This window comes from Artemia franciscana, chromosome 4 (assembly GCF_032884065.1).
Source record: "Artemia franciscana chromosome 4, ASM3288406v1, whole genome shotgun sequence".
Lineage (NCBI taxonomy): Eukaryota > Metazoa > Arthropoda > Branchiopoda > Anostraca > Artemiidae > Artemia > Artemia franciscana.
Window position 1 is genome coordinate 32124814 of NC_088866.1, and position 23705 is coordinate 32148518.

The 23705-nt window shown below is 32.9% G+C and overlaps 1 protein-coding gene across 2 annotated transcripts in view; it reads left to right on the top strand.

Annotated features, from left to right (window-relative positions):
• Positions 1 to 10: 10 nt before the first annotated feature.
• Positions 11 to 23705, top strand: part of LOC136026305 (monocarboxylate transporter 10-like) — a 53467-nt gene continuing 29772 nt past the window's right edge. Inside the window, exons 1-5 of one of the 2 annotated variants that reach the window (XM_065702719.1) lie at positions 11 to 112; positions 4298 to 4449; positions 8806 to 9018; positions 15611 to 15799; positions 17192 to 17332. In XM_065702719.1, the coding sequence (XP_065558791.1) occupies positions 106 to 112; positions 4298 to 4449; positions 8806 to 9018; positions 15611 to 15799; positions 17192 to 17332 (702 nt within the window). In that variant the 5' untranslated portion in view covers positions 11 to 105. Of the gene's footprint in view, positions 318 to 4297; positions 4450 to 8805; positions 9019 to 15610; positions 15800 to 17191; positions 17333 to 23705 lie in introns of both variants that reach the window. The other variant, XM_065702718.1, reaches the window with a different exon arrangement.

Sequence of the window (23705 nt, forward strand, 5' to 3'; positions counted from 1 at the left end):
AATTGGTCCATAAAACACTACCTCGGTTATCAACCTGGTGTGAGATTCCAACTAGTATAGGAAATTGGAACTTAAACATATTCATGGCTGTTTAATACAGACTTCATGAAGTGTTAGTGCTTTTCTAAATCTTATTATGAGTAATGGTATGGTAAAAGAAAGAGAAAAAAATAGTGCTAAAACGTGGATAATTGTTATCTCCAGTTTTTTTGCGAATGGCATAATTTTTGGAATTCATAATTGTTTCGGTATTTTATATCCTTGGTTGAGAGATGAATTTGCGCAGAATAATGTTGATAATCCATCAGCTAAAGCATGTAAGTTCCCTTATTTTAACCTCATATCATTCAATTAGTGACTAAGCTGGTGATAACTGACAGGCCATCCGGACTGGAAGTTTGCTCGTGATAAGGCCATATCCAGGATTTTATTCGTTTTTTTTTCGTGGGAAGGGGGAGTTACACAAAAATTTAAGAAACGCATAAAACATTTACTTATGTCCGTTTTTGTTAGGTTTTTACGAGTCGGACGATCATTATGGGGAGGGAGATAAAAGCACCTGGCCCCCCTCCATGGAAACGGCCCTGGCTTCTGACCATAAATCAGGTTTTGAGGTGTGAATTCAACTACAAATTCTAAGAATCGCTATGAGCTTCTTTAGGAGACAGCTTTTTTTCGATTTCCCATAAGCCTTTCCATAAATGCAAACCATACACATGGTCGCATGGATTACACACACACACACACACACACACACATATATATATATATATATATATACTAGCTGTTGGGGTGGCGCTTCGCGCCACCCCAACACCTAGTTGGTGGGGGCGCTTCGCGCCCCCCCCAAGCCCCCCCGCGCGCGTAAGTCGTTACGCGCCATAATAGTTACGCGCCATTGTAGTTGTGTCCCTATGTCCCACCTGTGAATATAGATATATATATATATATATATATGGTTTTAACTACGTAAAACTTGCGAATATACAACATTCTTTGCTGTCCCATTGTCTTTGCATATAAATAGATTGTCAGGTTATCCCCCTGTTTCCCCCGGTGTCCCCGTTGTAGTTGTGTCCCTGTGTCCCGGTCGTCATTTATATTCCCTGTGTCCCGGGTCCCGGTCATCATTTGTATCCCGGTGTCCCGGTCTGTATATACATTCGTTTTTTAGTTTTGTTTTTCTCCTTTATTTTTTTCCTTTTTTTTTCTTTTTTAGCTTATTTAGATTTTTAGATTTTTTAGTTTTTTTTATTAGTTTTTAGTTTTTATTTCTTTTTAGTTTTTTTGTCCCGGTCGTCATTTATATCCCCCTGTTTCCCCCGGTGTCCCCGTTGTAGTTGTGTCCCTGTGTCCCGGTCGTTATTTATATTCCCTGTGTCCCGGTCGTCATTTGTATCCCGGTGTACCGGTCTGTATATACATTCGTTTTTTAGTTTTGTTTTTCTCCTTTATTTTTTTCCTTTTTTTTTCTTTTTTAGTTTATTTAGATTTTTAGATTTTTTAGTTTTTTTATTAGTTTTTAGTTTTTTTTTCTTTTTAGTTTTTTTGTAGTTTTTACCTTCTTTTTAGTTTTGTTAATTTTTTTTTTTACTTGTGTCCTGGTCGTCATTTATACTCCCTGTGTCCCGGTGCTTTGTTGATTGCTAATCGAACATTCCTTTTGTCCTGGTCGCTTTCTCTTTGAGTGTCGTCATTTATTTTTTTCTTTTTTAGTTCTTTTAGTTTTTACCTTTTTTAGTTTTTTTTTAGTTTTTAGTTTTTTTAGTTTTTTACCTTTTTTTAGTTTTTTTAGTTTTTTAGCTTTTTTATTTTTTTTATTAGTTTTTAGTTTTTTTGTAGTTTTTGCCTTTTTTTTTAGTTTTTTGTCCTGGTCGCTTTCTCTTTGAGTGTCGTCATTTATTAGTTTTTTCCTTTTTTTCTTTTTAGTTTTTTATTGGTTTTTACCTTTATTTTAGCTTATTTTTCAGTTTTTTCCTTTTTTTTAGTTTTTTTTTATTTTTTATTTTTTTTAGTTTTTTACCTTTTTTTAGTTTTTTTAGTTTTTTTAGTTTTTTAGCTTTTTTACTTTTTTTATTAGTTTTTAGTTTTTTTTTGTAGTTTTTGCCTTTTTTTAGTTTTTTCAGTTTTTTTTTTAGTTTTTTATTGGTTTTTACCTTTATAGTTTTTTTAGTTTTTTAGCTTTTTTATTTTTTTTATTAGTTTTTAGTTTTTTTTGTAGTTTTTGCCTTTTTTTAGTTTTTTCAGTTTTGACGTCACCTAATCCAGTTTTTTCAGGTGACGTCACCTGACACATCCATCCATCCATCCATCCATCCATCCACAGACAGACAACTTATTTTTATATATATAGATATATATAGATATATATATATATATATATATATATATATATATATATATATATATATATATATATATATATATATATTAACAACCTCATTAGCCATTAAATTCTTACTCATTTATAAGAAAACCATTTAGATTATATATGGACGGCTTTTGCTTTTTTATGCTGTGTGTCTAACTTTTTTCCCCGAATCCCTTTGTCTTTATGGCTGCATTTCGACTTTCCAGAATGAAAACACAATATAGTTCAGGAATATTTTCTCCAAATTGATTTAAGGGCAAACAAGAGAAATAACAGCAAATTCAGCGTTGGCTAAGTAAGTATGTTGGCACGACTTAAGGAGTCATATTAAATAAAAAAACAAGTTTTTTTTAACAGAAAGTAAGGAGCGATATTAAAACTTAAAACGAACAGAAATTTCTCCGTAGATAAAAGGGGCTGTTCCCTCCTCAATGCCCCGCTCTTTACGCTAAAATTTTTTACTGTTTTAAAAAGTAAAGTTTAATAAAAAAAAAAATTAATTTATTTCTATGGCTAAATGGCTTTCTCATAGTTTTGATCGGACGATTTTGAGAAAAAAAAAAGAGCGGGGGAGTAGGCATAGTTACCCTCCAATTTTTCGGTTATTTAAAAAAGCAACTAGAACTTTTAATTTTTTACGAACGTTGTTATTAGTAAAAATATACGTAACTTACGAATTAGCTTACGTAATGAACATCTATATTCGTATGTTTTTAATACGTATATGAGGGGGTTCACCACCTCGTCAATACCTCGCTTTTTACAATAAAGCTTAAATGTTGTCCCAATTCCTTAAGAATTACCCCTGAATCACAAAGGCCGTAGAATAAATAGTTAAAATTAATAAAGTTGCTTTAGCGTAAAAGAGCGAGGTATTAAGAGGAGGTGAACCCCTCATATGCGTAATAGTTTGTGTTCGAGTTAAGTTTTAATGCTGCTCCTTACTTTCAGTTGACAAAACTTTTTCATATTTATTTTTTCACTGTTCATTAAAAAATGCTAAAGAATCCTGCGTCCCCTTCATGAAAATTTTCTTCCCCCATGACAAATTCATCCATGGAAAGATCCCCCTGCATAACCCCCTCCTCTCAACGCCTCCACCAACCAAAAAAATTCCCCCGAAAGCGTCTGTACACTTCCCAGTAACCTTTACTATGTGTAAACACTGGTCAAAGTCACAGTCCCTCCCACGGGGACTGTGGAGGAGTAAGTCGTCCCCAAAGACATATTTATTAGGTTTTCGACTATGCTGAATAAAATGGCTATCTCAGAATTTTGATCCGGTGACTTTGGAAAAAATGAGCGTGGGAGGGGGCCTAGGTGCCCTCCAAGTTTTTTGGTCTCTTAAAAAGGGCACTAGAACTTTTCATTTCCCTTAGAATGAGCCCTCACGTGACATTCTAGGTCCAATGGGTCGATAAGATCACCCCTGGGAAAAAAAACGCATCCGTGATCTGTCTTGTGGCATAAAATGCAAAATTCCGCATTTTTGTACATAGATGCTTGAAACTTCTACTGTAGGGTTCTCTGATACGCTGAATCTGATGGTGTAATTTTTGTTAAGATGCAATGACATTTGAGGGGGGTTTCACCCTATTTTCTAAAATGAGGCAAAATTTCTCAGGCTCCTAACTTTTGATGGGTAAGTCTAAACTTAACAAAACTTATGTATTCAAAATCAGCATCAAAATGCGATTCTTTTGATGTAACTATTGTTATAAAAAATTCTTTTTTTAGAATTTCGGTTACTATTGAGCCGTTTCGCTCCTTACTACAGTTCGTTACCACGAACTGTTTGATAAGTAGCCTAAGCCTTTCAGTATGTTTTAAAGTAGCATTCAGAAATCTACGGTGTTTTCTTGTCGGGATTGGAATTGCGCCAATAGTAGCTAATTGAGAACTAACAGTTTCTTTATTAATTTCCAGCTTTTGTGGGGTCTCTTGCCGTTGGTATGACATTCCTATCTTCTCCAGTTGCTGGAATCCTCACAGATAAATTTGGTGCAAAGAGCACCGCATTGCTTGGAGCTATCCTTGCGTCAACTGGCATGCTTCTGTCAGCGTATTCGTTAAATAAGGTGAAGTTATAAATGTATCTACGTTCTATCGGTTCTTGGTTTTGAATTCTCGACTTTTAATTAACGAAATGATTTTCAGTTTTCTGTTTTTCTCGGTGATTAGTTTTTATTCTCCGTTTTTAATTCAAAAAAAAGGTTTTTGGTTTTCTTGTTTTTTCTTGATTTTTAATTAAAATCTGATAGGCTAACTCTTGAAGTTTATGTTTCCTTAATCAAGCTTTTGATATGTTCTCTTAACTACGTTAAGAGAACAATATAACGTAGTTATAACGTTATCAACTACGTAGTTATAGTTATTAACTATAACGTAGTTAACTACGTTATACTTTCTCGCTTAACTATCATTTGAATGCTTCAACAAAAGACGACTATATCGCCATCATTCAGTTGTTAATATTGAGTTTTATCAATTTACCAAATAACATTTTTGAAATTCGCATTGAACTTTTTTTTTACATTGCAAATACTTCGGAAAAATATAAAAATAGGAAAGTTTTTCTAACTTTGAAATTTGCGTGTTTCGGAGTTTAAGCGTAATAACCAAGACAAAAAAAAAGATTAATTGAACAGAGTAACATCACAAAGTATTAAAGAACCACTTAAATCTGTAACAAAGTGTGTATCTTTGTATATATACATAATAGTGTCTGGACAACATAATTTCTGACCAGTAATCAGAACTGCTTATATAAAAAGAAGACAAACTTAATTTACTGAAAATGAATTCAGCTTAACAGTATTTTTTAACTATATGTGTCATGCCGGAAGCTTTTTGTCTGGGTTAAAACCATTAACCTGCAGAAAATGGCAATATTCCTAGTTTTAAAGAAAATCAGTTTTTTTTACCTTGAGACATGCAGACAACGCTTCTCGCTCCAACAACTTTTACAACGAAGCGCAATGAAACACACAGGGTGTTCAGTCAGAAAAAAAAAAGAAGAAAAAAACGAGATATATAGTATTTGTCAATGCATGATTAATCGCACACCAAGGTCTACATTAAATTTGCTCCAAATTTTAGTGCTTTATCCTTTTTTGATGACAAATTTTGATCAGTAAAGTGTATTTTTAACACTCTTGACATGCAGGGCATTAGAGTCGTTCTTTTCAACTTTTTCAACGGAAATATCAAAAAAATACATTTCAATGAAAATGTCCCTCCAAAATTAATTTTTCAAAATCTATGAAGAAGAGATAATTTTGGGAGGGCATAAGCCTCTTTAATCATATCCCTCCCTCTTGACTTACCACGCCCACGTTCTTGACTGTTTATTTATTTGAGTGAATTTATTTGTTATAGCATTAATTCTTTCGACGAAAAAAAAAAAACAAACATAAATGAACATTTTGAGCTTCTATCTCCAAATTTTTTACAAAATTTTGAACTGTTTGATATTCTGTTCCATTAAATTACCTTTATATCTGCCTCATTGATACAGGAACTGAAAGTTTATTCGAATGTTTAGTGCCGCTGACATATTGACATCTTCTAATAAGTTGGATGCCATGTTCAAAACAGAGGCTTACATGCGGTTAGATCCTTTTCATCTCTTTTGTGATCATTTTGATTTGCATTGTTGTTTGTATATGTAATATTGTTTTGTAGGTATTTCTTGTATATGTGTTTTCTTTTTATTTTCTTCTGTTACTCCACTATATTATAGCGCTAGTGGGTCAAAATAAATTAATTAATATGCTCCTGATTTTCCAAATATTCTATTGTTTCAACTGCAGGTCTTAACTTATTGTAGCAATGTGCAACTTGCGGTTAAAAAACTGGTTGAATTTTTTTTAGTTCTATATTTTTCAGACTAATTTTTTTCTTATTTTTCTGTTCATTTATTTTCTGTTTTACTTCTTTTACAAAACTCTTTGTCTCTTTTAGCAAAAACAAAGCTTTTCACTGATTTTTCTAGTATCCTTTTACTAGACCTTTCCCAACTTCTACAACCCTGATAACCAGTATTTAGTTAAAACTATTTTATATTGCCATTAAAAATTACTAGACTAAAATTGTGACATTTAATATCTTTTTTTTTTATTCCGTGCAACTTAGCATTACTACTACTAAAACTAACCCTGCTCTATTCAAAGCTTCGCTCTAAACCCTTCCAATAAAATTCCCACGTCTTTTAAATCCTCTCTTATGACCTCTTATTAGCCCATTCGGAAGTGACCTACTAAGTTTTATTAACCATGATAATTTTCTTTCATAGCATAATGTTAAAAGAGATTTAAAATGATTTTGACAATATTTCCTTCACAGGAGTTCTGCAGTGCCCTGAGGCACTTTAATAAGTCCTTCAAGGTTAAGAGGAAAAGAGTAAGCTTTGACTATATATATATATATATATATATATACTATCTTTATAAGTGAGCAATAGTTGTATATTTATGTAATTTTTTTCTCAAATATGGCGGTAAAAAATTATTCAAATATTTGGGAAAAATTTGTATACTGGGATATTTCGACCTGAAGAAACGATCTGGATCGGTCAGAAGTTCGAAGAAATTCGTTAAGAGCCTTAATTTTGAAGAAAATATTTTTGTGAGTGACGGCATTATTATATACATCAGTGTTACAATGACTCTATCACACTTGTTTGGAAAAATTGAAGATCTTCATGCATGGAAAAGTTTACATTAAATTGCTTAAAGAGAATAGACAAGTTAATTGCAAAAAAAAAAAAATTAAATATATTTTAACAAGGGATTAGAAAAATTCAAAAACCTTGGAAAAGAAAACCAAAAGTTTGAAGCTTAGTCGACAATTGGTGTTGAACTCGGACTGGCTTCAATAATCAAATATTTAGAAAAGATTTCACTATGAAAAGACATCAGTAATTTTTTTTTTCTTGAGATAGAAATGACAATCCAAAATGAAAAAGAAAGAAAGATGGGGTTAGAAAATAAGCGAAACGGAAAATCAAGACGTTCCAAAATTGGAAATGATAGTTATGATGATTTGGTTTGGAACTTTGACATAGATAAGGTCACCAGTGCTTACCATGTCTTTGTTAAGAAAAGAAAGATAAGATAAGTCAAGATAAGCCAAGGTAAAAGTCAAAGGTCCAGTAACAAAACCGTAATTTCACAAAGGCGTTAATTCTAATTTAAGGTCACTTAGGACGTTTGAGTTTTAAACTTAATCTTAAAACACTGACAAAAAACGTAATTTTACATAGGCACTAACTCTAATTTAAGGTCATTTAAAATGTTTAAGCTGATTGATGAAAATGAAGCACAGATAAATGCTTAGATTAGAAAACTAGTGAAAGTGAGAATCGTAAGAGCTAAAAAAAAGGCATGGAACAAACGACAGCAAGACTCACATTCAATTGTCAGCACATTTTGAACAGTTGTCTGTAGTCGGAAACTGGAAAAGACTTTTTTGTTATATATACCGTGTTAAGAAATTAAAAAAGATTATGTATGAATCTAAACTGCTAGACAAAAAGGCGCGAAAAAAACTTTTTGAGGTAAAGATAAAAAAAATGGACAATGAAATCTGCGGTTGCTAAACAAGGAACTGCGATGGCTGGCCACAAAAAAAAACATCTATATAGGTCAGGACTTTAAGAAAGAATTCTTATTTCTCACAAGGTGGCTGTACCTAACCCGTGTGATGTCATGACACCAATGTCCGAAATTTCGTTTTCTCTGATTGGATTCAATTATATTTGCAAGTCAGCTTTTTCAGTCTTATGCAAGCTATGATGGTAAAAGCTAGAAATAGGATAGGTTAGATTATGTTATTCTAAGTTAGATTAGGTTGGATTAAATTTGGTTATAACTATCAGATATGGGTTTAAAAACGTACAATTTGCTAGCCTAACCCAACCCAACCTCACTTAACCAAACCTAATGTGTCATCATCAAACCTTGCTTTAAATTGAAAAATTTGACTGACAACACTGAATCCAAGGAGAAAAAAAATGTATTTCCCGACAATATAAAGGGCTGTGATTCCCTGCTGCCTAAGGAGCTCAAGTTCTTTTGGTGACCCTCTATACGCATTGTTTTCTTTCTTTAGAACTGTATATGAGGAATTGGCAACCCTGAACGTCAGCATGCACTGAGATCCAGGGCATATCCAAGACTTTTGTTGGGGGAAGGGGCTACAAAAAAGTTAAAAAACACATCAAAATTGTGTTTACATGAATTTGTGTTTCGTTTTTACGAGTCGGGCAATTTTTTTTTTTTTTGGGGGGGGGGGGGCTCAAACCCGGCAAATCTCCCCCCACCCCTGAATAAGGTTTGTTTGGTATAATACCAAATTATGATTTGTAGGATCATAAAACTGACTTTTATATGCTTTAAAGTACATTACACTGTTTTATTCTTTTTTTTGTATAGGTTGAAGCTCTTTACGTAACATATGGAATCATGTTTGGAGGTGGTTCAAGTCTTGCATACAATCCGTCTTTGGTTGTTTTAGGTCATCATTTTGACAAGCGTCTTGGCCTTATCAACGGTATTGTTACTGCTGGGAGCTCTATTTTCACTGTTACCTTACCATTTATGCTACAATATATTCTGGATAGAGCAGGATTAGTTGCAACATTACAGGTAAATAATTTTATTCAATAAAAATGGGACTTCACCTATTCGAACATGCGTATAGAAGGATGACCTTTGGCCCTGACATATCAAAATCCCCAAATGCCTGCCCCTCCTCAAAACGCTCGTAAAATTCGCTTGCCCTCCACTTGACAAAGTTGCTACCCTCTCTCTGAAGAAATACGGTACATGTTTACATGTTTCCAATTCATCTTGTTTCTGTTGAGTGTAATTAAAACGGATAGGGTTCCTATTTTTTCGCCCACAGAGCCCATTTCGTAACTACAATACCTAACTTCCTCAGCTGGAATATTTTTACTCCCACTATTAGTTTAGAATTAATTTTTTTAAATAAAGTTTTTCCGAAGAAAGTAAAGAGCGAAGCTGAAACTTAAAACGGACAAAAATAATTACTTCACAGTTTATCTAATATATGTCAACAAAACTAGCACAATTAAAACAGCTAATTATGTTTCCCTGTGTTTCTGGGATTATAGAAAACTAGCACTTTATTGAAAAAATCAAATAGCCAAGTGTAGAAACAAGGATATTGATTTTGGAGTCAAAGTGAGTGTTCAGTTTGGCAACAATAAATTAATCTATCAAGCCTTTCATAGTGTTACACCAGTTGTGACATCAGTAACTTTCAGTATACACTTAGGATTATCTTAAAAACATAAGTGTAAAATTAAATAATCTTTTAATAACCGCAGAGTCATTGAAAGGCATACAGAAATATTTGACTGATTTATCAGATAGCATTTTGGTATCGCCAGCTATAACACCAATAGTGAGTAATATACAATCATAAATTGTAAGAAATATGGTTTAGTATTACTTTAGCATCACAAATACCAGAGCTAGTCTATAGTCCTAATACTATCAAGATGGCTTGACTTTAAACTTAGCCTAAAAACTAATCATGACATGGTCTATTCAGAACCAGAACGAAAGTCAGTCATTGAACTGAGCCGTTGTGCAGAAGTGATACCAAATTAAACGAAAAAAAGTAATGATCCTAAAATGCTTTATTTTTATTCGGTAAAGTGTCCTTAATTGGTTTGCTAGTGCTGCACCAAATTTCCCATATTATTTTGTGTTTTCCGTAAAGCGCCAGTTTTTTTTAATCCTAGAAACATAGGGAAACATAACTAGTTGGTTTATTTGTACTAGTTTTATTGATATATATTGGAAAGGCTGTGAAGTAATAATTTTGTCCTTTTAAGTTTCAACTTCGCTCTTTACTTCCTTCGGAAAAACTTTTTTTTTTATAATTAATCTTGGTTCGTTTTTTATTAAAATTTAATGCAGAAGCAACATAGCCATGATCTTTTTCATTTATACGGAATAATTTCTGTTCGTTTAAATTTTAATGTCACTCCTTGCTTTCAGTTGAAAACTTATTTTTTAATGTAATTTCTAACCATCGCTGATCTAGGGGATTTATGACACCTCTAGAAAGTACTGCAGACAACCTTGACAGCTACGAAAAACTTTCAGTTTATAACAAAAAGTTTATTATCCATACTTTAGAAAACGATACATGTTTTTCAGGAACGTTCATTTTTCAATGAACAAAAAGGTGTTTTTATTCGACCGACTTCACCTGAAAAAGCTACAATGAAGACACGGCTTTATAAATCACACCTACTGACATAATAAAAACTAGAAGGCTACCGTAACTAAAGAGAGTAGTACCGTAACAAATAAGTGGCTCATTTAAAAGCTTGTTTTTCACCTAATTATTTTTTATAAATTTGACTTGATAACATATTCTCATAAAATGCACTTTCGGTTGTTTTCCCCTTTTTTTTTTAAAATGAAAAAAGTGGCTAATCCAATGAAATGACCACAAAAAGGTGTTTTTCAAAACCTAGGCAGGAATGAAAAACTAAGAAGGCAAGAACGTACCTTCCCCTCAATTACCATCGTTAGAACTAGCACACAGGCCTCATTGTAGAGTGAAGTTTGAAGGTTCGACTCAAAACTGTTGATCATTCAAGCTCCATTTTAGGTAGATTCTTAGTTGAAAAGTTTTTAGTTTTAATGAATATGTTTTCTCAATAATCTCTTACTCTTAAGATGAGTAGACGACTTATGAAACTTCCTAAGAGGGTTTAGAGGGGGAGTATGCATGATGAGTTCTTATAAACCTCCATTTAAGGGCTTTGGACCATAATTAATGCATTGGTACGGTTTTATGATTCCAAATTTTTACACTTAAGAAGTGACACCAAAAGGGCCGTTTTTAGTGCTATATGGCACTTATGGATGGTAAAAGTTATAAAAAGTAAGTAGATATGGGTGATAGTTTTAAAATGATCTTCCCAGGATATGCTTTAAAAAAATGAGTGCAGCGCATTTGCGAAAATAGTGGATTATCTGAAAAAGAATCATAAGAAGGAACAAAACCGTGATTGAAAAAAAAATTCAAGCAGAAATCAAACGCAAGATAGTTTAATTGAAGTCCAGCGCTATACTAACAGAACCAAGCCTCTAACAATCTAATCTAATATATTACTGTTGTAGGACTTTAATTACGTAGCTTATTAAGAAGGGGCGTAATTTTCTACGAGGCGGAGGGGCCAACCGCCCCTACCAGGCCTCGGTTTGCCTCCGCCCCCTCCCGACCTGAGTTTGCCCCTCCCCAGCTGAAATTTAGTTTTTTTCTAAAATTTTGTCGAAGCAAAGATAAACCTGCATAATTCAAGCGTCAACAGAAACAGATCAGTTTCTTTTTATGACAAGGTTAACCTTTAAAGTAGTACAAAGCACCTTTATATTACTTTTATAGTACTATATAGTACCTTTATGTTACCAAATTGCTTATTTTTTTAGTTTTTACTGTGATTTTTACTTGATTTAAGGAAACTGGCTCCAAACATCCCCCCCCAGGATTTTGACGGAATTACGCCACTCTTATTAAGAGGGCCTGGAGGAGGAACTTACATTTATACTTTCATTTATACGGAATAATTTCTATTAGTTTTAATTTTAATGTCACCCCTTGCTTTCAGTTGAAAACTGATTTTTTAATGTAATTTCTAACCATCGCTGATCTAGGAGATTTATCACACCTCTAGAAAAAACTGCAGACAACCTTGACAGCTACGAAAAACTTTCAGTTTATAACAAAAAGTTTATTATCCATACTTTACTACATGTTTTTCAGGAACGTTCATTTTTCGATGAACAAAAAGATGCTTTTATTCGACCGACTTCGCCTGAAAAGGCTATAATGAAGACACGGCTTTAAAAATCACCTACTGACATAATAAAAACTAGAAGGCTACTGTAACAAAAGAGAGCAGTACCGTAACAAAAAAGTGGCTCATTTAAAAGCTTGTTTTTATACCTAATCATTTTTATAAATTTGACTTGATAACATATTCCCATAAAGTGCACTTTCGGTTGTTTCTCCCATTTTTTTTTTTTTTTTTTCAAATGAAAAAAGTGCCTAATCCAATGAAATGACCACAAAACGGTTTTTACGGTGATTTTCACTTGAGTTAAGAAAACTGGCTCCAAACCCCCCCCCCAGGATTTTGACGGAGTTACGCCACTCTTATTAAGGGGGCCTGGAGGAGGAACTTACTGGAGGTGTTCTTGCAAACCTCCAGTTAAGGGTTTTGGGCCATAGTTATTACAATGATACTGTTTTATCCTTCCAAGATTTTTCACTTAGGAAATGGCACCAAAGTTGTTGTTTTCGGTGCTATATCTTACTTATGTATGGTAGAATTGATAAAAAACTTGTAAATATCATCAATAGTTTTCAAATGAGCCATCAAACATCATGCTAAAGAGTTCTGGTAGCCCACTAGCCCCAGCACTTTCACTTGTGTACCTATTATTTGTTTCCAGTGTATCAAACAGTTCGTGGTAACGAACTGTAGTAAGGAGCGACCCGGCTCAATAGAAACCAAGACTCTAAAAAATGGAATTTTGATACCAATAGCTACATAAAAAAAATCGCATTTTAATGCTGATTTTAAATATATAAGTTTCATCAAGTTTAGTCTTACGCACCAAAAGTTACGAGCCTGAGAAAATTTGTGTGATTTTAGAAAATAGGGGGAAACACCCCCTAAAAGTCATAGAATCTTAACGAAAATTACACCGTCAGATTCAGCGTATCAGAGAACCCTACTGTAAAGGTTTCAAGCTCCTATCTACAAAAATGTGGAATTTTGTATTTTTTGCCAGAAGGCAGATCACGGATGCGTGTTTATTTGTTTGTTTGTTTGTTTTTTTTTTCCCAGGGGTGATCGTATCGACCCAGTTGTCCTAGAATGTTGCAAGAGGGCTCATTCTAACGGAAATGAAAAGTTCTAGTGCCCTTTTTAAGTGACCAAAAAAAATTGGAGGGCACCTAGGCCCCCTCCCACGCTAATTATTTTCCCAAAGTCAACGAATCAAAATTCTGAGATAGCCATTTTATTCAGCATAGTCGAAAAACCTTATAACTATGTCTTTGGGGACGACTTACTCCTCCACAGTGACCGTGGGAGGGGCTACAAGTTACAAACTTTGACCAGTGCTTACATATAGTAATGGTTATTAGGAAGTGTGCAGGTGTTTTCAGGAGGATTTTTTGGTTGGGGGGAGGGGTTGAAAAGAGGGGGATATACTGGGGGAACTTTCCATCGAGGAATTTGGCATGGGGGAAGAAAATTTCCATGAAGGGAGCGCAGGATTTACTAGCATTATTTAAAAAAAAAACAATGAAAAAATAAATATGAAAAAGGATTTTCAGCTGGAAGTAAGGAGCAGCATTAAAACTTAAAACGAACAGAAATTATTACCCATATGAGGGGCTCACCTCCTCCTAATACCTCGCTCTTTAACGCTAAAGTATTTTTAGTAATGTCAACTATTTATTCTACGGCTTTTGTGATTTAGGGGTCATTCCTAATGAATTGGGCCAAAATTTAAGATTTAGTGTAAAGAGAGAGGTACTGACGAGGGGGCGAACCCTCTCATAGTTGTAATAAAAACATGAGAATAAAAAATTCTTTACGTAAGCTAGTTTATAAGTTACGTATATCTTTTACTAATAAAAAGATTCGTAAAAAATTAAAAGTTCTAGTTGCCTTTTTTATTAACCAAAAAATTGGAGGGCAACTAGGCTTCCTCCCCCGCTCTTTTTTTTCTCAAAATCATTCGATCAAAATTATGAGAAAGCCATTTAGCCCCCCCCCCCAAAAAAAAAATGCAAATATCGTTATAATTATTTCTCTGCGGAGAGCCAAAATCAAAACATGCATTGATTCAAAAACGTTCAGAAATTAAATAAAAAAACAATTTTTTTCAACTGAAAGTAAGGAGCGACATTAAAACTTAAAACGAACAGAAATTACTTCGTATATGAAAGGGGCTGCTTCCTCATCAACGCCGCGCTCTTTACACTAAAGTTTTTTACTGTTTTAAAAAGAAGAGTTGAGAGAAAAAGTCAAACTTTAGCGTAAAGAGCGGGGCGCTGATGAGGAAGCAGCCCCTTTCATATACGAAGTAATTTCTGTTCGTTTTAAGTTTTAATGTCGCTCCTTACTTTCAGTTGAAAAAATTGTTTTTTTTTATTTAATTTGATGATAAGACCGAGTCGGTTCCAGTGGTATGACATGTAGGAGACTTGTAAGTAATAATCGTCTGTTAGGCTACAATCATCTTTAGTGAAGAGGGGTTTGTAACTTTTGCTAGTTGGTGTAGCTTACCCATACTCACGGTAACCTAGAATTAAGTGTTACACAAGAGGTACAAACGATAACGTAAAACAACGAGACAGTTTCGTAATAATTAATAGAGTGTCATCTATGGTATTTTGATCCTGAAAAGTTACGGATAGCTTAAAAATACCAACTAGATTATATAAGATATTGTTCCAAGTCTTGATCCCTCACGATGTCTACGATTGAAAAGGATAAAGTTCAACTGGCTGCAAAATCAATTTAGGGACAATTTAGTCCCTTATTTCGGTATTCTTTTGTTATTGTTGTTCTTTCAACGCTGAGGAATAGCCTTTGATCATGTGATTACTGATCGCGTTCTTCTTTGAACATAACGTTTTAAAAGCTTCGATAGGCTGACAACTTCAGTGTTTAACCGATAGCAAAGAAACAAAACCACAGTGTTGCTCTCGCAACACTTTATTCGGTGAAGCCGGACAAAGGTTTCCGCAACACTTCACGTTTCTCAGGCAACGTATGTCTAATTTTTGTCCGAATAAGCCCTCTGTCAATCTTCTATTACTGTTACATCACCTTAAAACATATATTTTTTTTTAAATCTAAGTTTCTTATTTTGTAGTATTGGCTTAATGATCTGCATTCGTAGGAATTGTCTCTATGATTATAGGAAATTAAAAGTCGATTAGATACTCTGGTGCTAAAATGCAAAAACTAATAACTTGGGTCATAGGGTTTACTTTTGAATGAACTGTCATAATGAATATAGATTATGATACAAAAAAATGTTGGTCCTATGGGTTTGACCTTTTTAGGGCCCATTATGATAACTTCTGATTGTTGATGTTTTTTAATTTTTAAGTACATAATTGACTTTCTGACTTTCATTGCTAATTCTTTGAAATCCCTTTTTTCAGATACTCTCTGCAGTGCTAGCATTCCTTATTCTGAGTTCTATATTTTACGACATTCCGTATTTGGAGCAAAAGGTGGAATCAAGAGTAAAAATTTTCAATAAAGACATATGGAAGAGCAAATTATACATTATATGGATAATAGGAGTGCCTTTGGCCCTGGTTGGTTACTTTGTACCGTACGTTCATTTGGTAAGCACTTTTATATAGTGTTTAATTTTAAGAGATGCTCATCAAATTTCAGGCTAACCCTAAAGTCTTCTCAGTCTCAGGAAAATCTTCCAAAAGAGATAATTTTCACACATCCAAATATTTTTTTTCATTTCCCATTTCAATAGTGTGGTCTCCCTCCCACCTACACCACCCCTCTTCCCTTGGTGTTAAATCAGACCATAGAGCTAAAAAAATCTATTAGTAAAAAAAAAAGTTTTCAACAAGAAACAAATCCCGAAATAATAATTTCAGAAAATATAGGGATCGTTACCGAGGATATTTTTGGCATTCTTCAGGTTTGAAAAAACACTAAAACATTCAAACAAACTGGACAGTTTGAGCTCATTTCGCATATAAAGTCATCTAAATTAATTGTATATGTAACTACATTGATTTGACATATTATATCCATGTTAGACTCAGTGATTGAAGCAGGATTACTTGATTTATACCAAGTGGCAAGGCCGTATCCAGGATTTTTGTTTCGGGATGGGATTATTTTTCTTCAGAGAATGGGAGGGTAAAAAAAAATTCAACAAAAACTTGTTAAAATGTATTTTTGTTACCTTTTTATGAGTTGAACAAGAAATTCGGAGAGGCTCAAACTGGGTACCCCACTCCATGGATACAGCCTCGCGCAGTCGCTGGAGGCACCACTTTACTGAGGCTTATACATAAATACTATCCTTAATACTGTCTTTAAAAAGTTCGAAGCGTATCCTCTCCTTTCTTTAGCGTTGATTTCTCTGCGAAAAGCAAATTTCCACCTTATCTGCATTTTCTTGCCGAGAAAGAGCTTGAACTCATTTGTACAAGATACCTCACAGATGTGTGAAGACTCACAAGGAATTCCAGCACCAATTTAAGGGAAGATCAATGACCTGGCATGTTTTTAATTTCATTAATAGCTTTTCTGCAATTTCTGAGAAATATATTGCAACTCATGATGATTTTGATGAAACAGAAGTGCTTATCAATGTTTGTCTGCTGCCCACGTTCTAAGGTAAATACAAAAAGATTAAGATTTTTCATATTCTAGAGTAGGTATCTTTTTGTTTAATAAACTAACGCGCTCGTTCTCATAACGTCTATTAAATGATGGTATCACGTTGTGCTCGTCTAAGGCAAACTGCAGCACATAATACTATTCCAAAATTACCTCTTCAATTATGAATTTTACAGTTTATCATTATACCAAATTTTTTTTTTCATGCTTCAAACCAGGCGAGAATTTTCTCCAGCAACCTTTCATATTATTGGAAGAATTCTCCACAAATTGTAATATCCACGAAAATCAGAAAAAAATGTTCTTAAGAGTTTTTCACTTTTCAGACAAGAAAATACATACTAAGTTCTTTCTTTTTATAACAGGTGGCATTTTCGGAAGAAGTTGCTCTAAAAGCTGACGGAAAGTGGCTTGTCCTGTGTATCGGGCTAACGTCTGGTTTGGGACGATTAATATTCGGTCAGATAGCTGATATGCCAAATATCAATAGACTTCTTATCCAGCAAGTTAGTGTTATCTTTTAACTTCCTTTTTATGGGTATTAAAAGAAATATTGGAAGAAAATTTATAACATTTCTTCCTTATTTTTGTAATTTAGCTTGTACCTGTATTGAATTCTATGCCGGTGTTACAAAAGTGTGTTTCTTCTTCGTTTTTCCTCATTATAAATTTTATATTCCTTGTCAAAAATATAATTCTGTATCTTGAATGTTCATTTCCTTGGATATATCCCCCACCCTACAGGCGCTGAGGATTAAAATCTTGGATTAAAAGGTTTGACCTTCATGTTCTTTGTCAAATATTAACGGAAAACTTGTGATAAACATGGTTAGTTTCTCAGTTATTTGCAATTTATAGTTCTAAAAAACTTTCAATTCGGAATAACGGATGCGATTTTCAGTGGGTGACTAAAAATATTTCAGCACAGCCGTCGAACCTTTGTGACACATAAACTCGCAGCAAAAAATAGAGTAAAATTTGTGAAAAAGGGCCGCTTTTGCATGAAACCACTTCAGTGGGAACCTAGGGTAATATATCTTTTCTGAGCAAACTAAACACAACAAGAAATTACACACAGTCGTGATTCAGATACTGGGCTGTAAAGAGGTGCCAAAAACCTTGCAATGGGTGACAAGCCTTTTTGATTTTTTGGGAGGGGGAGAACATCTTTGGTACTTGTCTGGATGCAATCAAACGGAATGCACTCAATAAGTGAAGTTAAGTTAATTCTGATGAAATATACCAAAACAGTATGATAAATATAATAGTTTAGAAACAAAATTATGGAAACTTCGACACAGAACTATGGAAAGCAGGCCGCGCAGAATACATTTTATTAAATACCTAATATAACCCCTAACCACTTCTATATATTAAATATTTTATAAAAATATGCATACATCGTGGTTTTCTCACTAAAAATTATTAAATCATAGTCGATCTAGGATGGGAAACCGGTTTTTGTTAGATCTTACACAGCATAATTCTTGAATGAGTTCCTTTTAACGGACAAGTACCACATATTCACGCCCAATTCTTTTCATGATCATTTTCCTGCACTTACCTCGACATTAACTGAGTTTAAAACGTATTTCATAAGCACTTAAGACCCATGAGTGTCACCAAATTCTAGCAATAAATTATGATTCAATCTGCCTAAAATAATTGAGTGTCCATTACCATTCTAGCACGAGAAAAAATTTTGAAATTAAGCGCGAGATTTTTATTGGACTAAAAGTGTCAAAATCTTTGGGAAAATGAACTTTTTATTATTGGCTAGAGAAATGTTCACAAAAGAACTTTGTGAACTAATTAAGACGTGCAATACTATTTTTCCTTCTTTTGTGGGAAAATCATACGAGAATAATAAAAATTGTCATTTCAAATCTAGCTCTTACCCATAAGATAAAAATATTCAGTGAACATACATAAATCAATAGAACTGCAAAAATAAAGAAATGAAAAAAATATTTGGTAGCAGAACATAGATAGAAATTGCGATTGTTCAATTCAGACATATGGTTATGAGTCACTTGCTTCTGATTCCAGAACGTAACTAAAACTAACGTTTAATTTCAGTTTCAAAAAAGTAAACTTGTTTTTTTCTAATGAAAATACTTTATAAAAAAAACGTTTAAAAGGCACATTTTATAAATGGACAAAAAAGGGAAAAATTGATTTTTCGTTTCTAAAACTTTAGACGTGGGGCGCATTTTCAGTCAACTACCTATTGATATCTAACTGTTTATCATACAAGCATAATTTTATGAAAGTTGTGAATGACAAACTAACAGTTCCATATTTAAGTAAAATGTGCACCACATTTAAATTTCAAGAACCAATTTTATTTTTATACTTTAGTATAGCTAGCTATTTTTGGTTTTAAATTGTCTTAAATATTTCGGTCATATAAATTATGTCTACTTAGTTCTATATATATATTACATAAAAAAAACTAGTTTTTTTAACTGAAAGTAAGGAGCGACATTAAAACTTAAAACGAACAGAAATTACTCCGTATATGAAATAGATTGTTCCCTCCGCAATCCCTCTTTCTTTACGCTAAAGCTTTTAATTGTTTTAAAAAGCAGAATTGTGGCAAAGAGTCAAACTTTAGCGTAAAGAGCGAGGGATTGCGGAGGGAACAATCTATTTCATATACGGAGTAATTTCTGTTCGTTTTAAGTTTTAATGTCGCTCCTTACTTTCAGTTAAAAAAACTAGTTTTTTTTATGTAATTTCTGAACGTTTTTGAATTAATTCATGTTTGATTTTGACTCTCCACACGTAAACTATTCAAATGAAATTTGCATATTAATTCCTTTTTTGGCTAAATGGCTTTCTCTTAGTTTTGATCATACGATTTTGAGAAATATGGGATGGGGAAGGAGGCCTAGTTGCCATGCAATTTTTCCGTTACATAAAAAGGCAACTATTAATTTTAATTTTAACGAATTTTTTTATTAGCAAAAAATATACGTAACTTTAGAATTAACTTACGTAACAAACTTTTATATTCTTTAATTATTATTATGTATATGAGGGGGTTTGTACCCTCGTTAATACCTCGTTCTTTACACTAAATCGTAAGTTTTGTCCCAATTTTTTAAGAATGACCCCTGAATCAGAAAGGCCGTAGAATAAATAGTTGAAATTACTAAAAATACTTTAGCATAAAGAGCGAGGTATTTATCTCCTCCTAAATACCTCGCTCTTTATGCTAAAGTATTTTTAGAACCCCTCATATGCGTAATAATCTCTGTTCGTTTTAAATTTCAATGCTGCTTCTTCCTTTCATTTGAAAAAACGTTTTCATGTTTATTTTTCATTGTTTTCTTATAGTAATGCTAGAGAATCCTGCGCTTTTTTCATTGAATTTTTCTTCCCCCATGACAGATTCCTCCAAAAAAAGATCCTCCAACATAGCCCCCTCTCCTCAGCCCCACCCCCAAACAAAATAAAATCCCCCTGAAAACGTCTGTACACTTCCCAATAACCATTACTATATGTAAACACTGGTCAAAGTTTGTAACTTGCAGCCCCTCCCCCAGGGATTGTTGGGGAGTAAGTCATCCCCAAAGACATAGTTATTAAGGTTTTCAACTATGCTGAACAAAATGGATATCTCAAAATTTTGATCCGCTGACTTTGGGAAAAAAATGAGCGTGGGAGGGGGCCTAGATGCCCTCCAATTTTTTTGGTCACTTAAAAAGGGCACTAGAACTTTTCATTTCCGTTAGAATGAGCCCTCTTGCGACATTCTAGGACCACTTGGTCGATACGATGACCCCTGGGGAAAAGAAAAAAAAAAAAAACAAATAAACACGCACCCGTGATTTGTCTTCTGGCAAAAAATACAAAATTCCACATTTTTGTAGATAGGAGCTTGAAACTTCTACAGTAGGGTTCTCTGATACGCTGAATCTGATGGTGTCATTTTCGCTAAGATCCTACGACTTTTAGGGGGTGTTTCCCCCTATTTTCCTAAATAGGGCAAATTTTCTCAGGCTCGTAACTTTTTATGGGTAAGACTAAACTTGATGAAACTTATATATTTAAAATCAGCATTAAAATGCGATTCTTTTGATGTAGCTATTGATATCAAAATTCAATTTTTTAGAGTTTTGGTTACTATTGAGCCGGGTCGCTCCTTACTACAGTTCGTTACCACGAACTGTTTGATATATATATATATATATATATATATATATATATATATATATATATATATATATATATATATCATGAAAAGAGAAATCACCAATGCAACAGCACAAACACAAAAAAAAGACAGAAGGAGAAAAGGAAGACTGTTTTCCTAAATTAGTGATTAATATAGACCAGCACTTGAATGAGGCCTTAACCCTACTCATCCATACAATCACATAGGTCAAACAGCATAGCCATACACAATCAACCATAAAGAATAATCCATGGATAGGCAGTCATGTCGTCAATATGTATAAGTCGTCATTTACCAAACAATAGAAAAAAATAATAAAGACAAATAATTCAGAGGCAAAAACCCAACACAAGGGCTCATCAGGAGAATACACTGGCCTATATAGGGTTTCACCACTTTAAATTCTCTACCCAGCCAAGTGTTGTGGCTACCACAGAATATCCATGGCATCCCCGTGTCAGGTATCACCCCCAAAATACATGCCTATGAAAGAAAAAAAAACAGCAAATGTAAAAAAAAGAAGCAAATGTAAAACAACCAAGTAACACCAAAACAAGCTTATCCTGTTAATATATCCCTCTTTTTAGCAACAATAGGTAAACTAAATATATTAAATTTTACCAAATCACAAATATTAACACATTGCAAAAAACCTGAATGAACTAAACAATTATAGAATTCATCTTTACCATGTGGCTAATTTTTCAAAAATCCGCTCAATTAGAAACACAATTCAAAATAAATGGCGCGGCAACAACATTTCTCGAACCTCCGAAATTAGTTGAAAATTTCTTTAAGTATTTCTAGATAATTCTTTTGATATTTATTTAAAAGTTCGTTATAATAAAAACTAAATTTTTTAAATTGCCAAGTTAATTTATTTGCAGAAAAACCTCTTGATATCAATTTTTGGCTTAAGATTTTACATCTATTTTTAAAATCAATATAATTACTACAAATCCTTGCATAACGAAGTAACTGTGAGAAAAACGCTGAATATGTGATATTTGAGTGTATATTACTTTCAGGGAATGGGAAACTAATCACTTCAAAATCAAAATCATCCGTTTTATTATACATTTTAAAACTTAATTTATTATTATCACAAATATTAATATTTAAATCTAAGAAATGACCTTCATGACCAGCGCCATGAACAGGTTCAAGAATAAGCTCTGATGGATATATATTTTTAGAAATATCAATGAAATCCTTACAATTTAAGACTAAAATATCATCTAAATATCTTTTATTATTTGACAAAACATGTTTTAAATTAATTGGATTATTCTTATCCATCATATATTTATATTCTAGTTGACTTAAAAACAAGTCAGCTATAAATGGGCTGGGATTCCCATGGGAATTCCCATAATTTGCTTGTACAAATCACCACCAAATCTGATATAAATATTGTATAAAACAAATTCTAATAACTCAAAAATCATATCCAAGCTGTAAGATCTCAAGTTAACTGTAGTATTAAAGCAATTTGTCCATATAGCTTTTTTATTATAAGTGCCTATTTTTAAGAACCTTTTACTAGATAAGAGGAAAGATTTCTTGATAATAGTTTTTAAATTATAAAACACTACATTATGTGATATTCTTATCCATCATATATTTATATTCTAGTTGACTTAAAAACAAGTCAGCTATAAATGGGCTGGGATTCCCATGGGAATTCCCATAATTTGCTTGTACAAATCACCACCAAATCTGATATAAATATTGTATAAAACAAATTCTAATAACTCAAAAATCATATCCAAGCTGTAAGATCTCAAGTTAACTGTAGTATTAAAGCAATTTGTCCATATAGCTTTTTTATTATAAGTGCCTATTTTTAAGAACCTTTTACTAGATAAGAGGAAAGATTTCTTGATAATAGTTTTTAAATTATAAAACACTACATTATGTGATAAATTAGTATACATTTGTCGCAAAATCGAAAGACTCAATTCTTTTAGCTGAAACCATTGTTAAAGAATCTATCACCTGCAGTGAATTATTAACACTCCAATATGGATTAAAATTCAAAAATTTTTTAATACCAGAACAATAGGTTTTAAGTTTATTTACAATTTCCTTTAAAATTAAAGAGAGGTCAGTAGCAGCAATGCGGGTTGGACATTTAGCTGCTCCAGCAATAAACCGTGGTTTAGGGGGATTCTTATGAAATTTTACAGTCCAATATAGGAAAGGGAACTTTTTATCATTGTCATTTATTTTAATATTAAAATTTTTAAAAAGTATTTCATCAGTCTTTTCAATTAAATTCTCATCCTCTATATTTACCTTTTCGTAACATTAGTTGTGCATAACTCCCTTTTTAAGATATCACAATACAGCTTCTGACAAATTATGGCAAAATTATTATTAGCTTTATCCACTGGCACAATTACAAATTCATTCTTTAGATTAGCAATTGCTTGTTTAATCTTCGCATTATAAAATAATGATTTAGTGTTACTATTTTTGAAATTAGAATATATTTTATTTCTTATTCTACTAATAATTAAATTCTTTCAACTTTGAAAACTCTCTTTATTTTTATTCTCTTTCTTACACCACTTATCAATAAATAAATCAAAATCATCAGAAAGACGGAAATTAGCCCCTTTATTCATTATAATTTGAAGCTCATCTTGCTTTATTATTGACAAGTCCCCTGTTATAACATGTTTGTAAGTAGG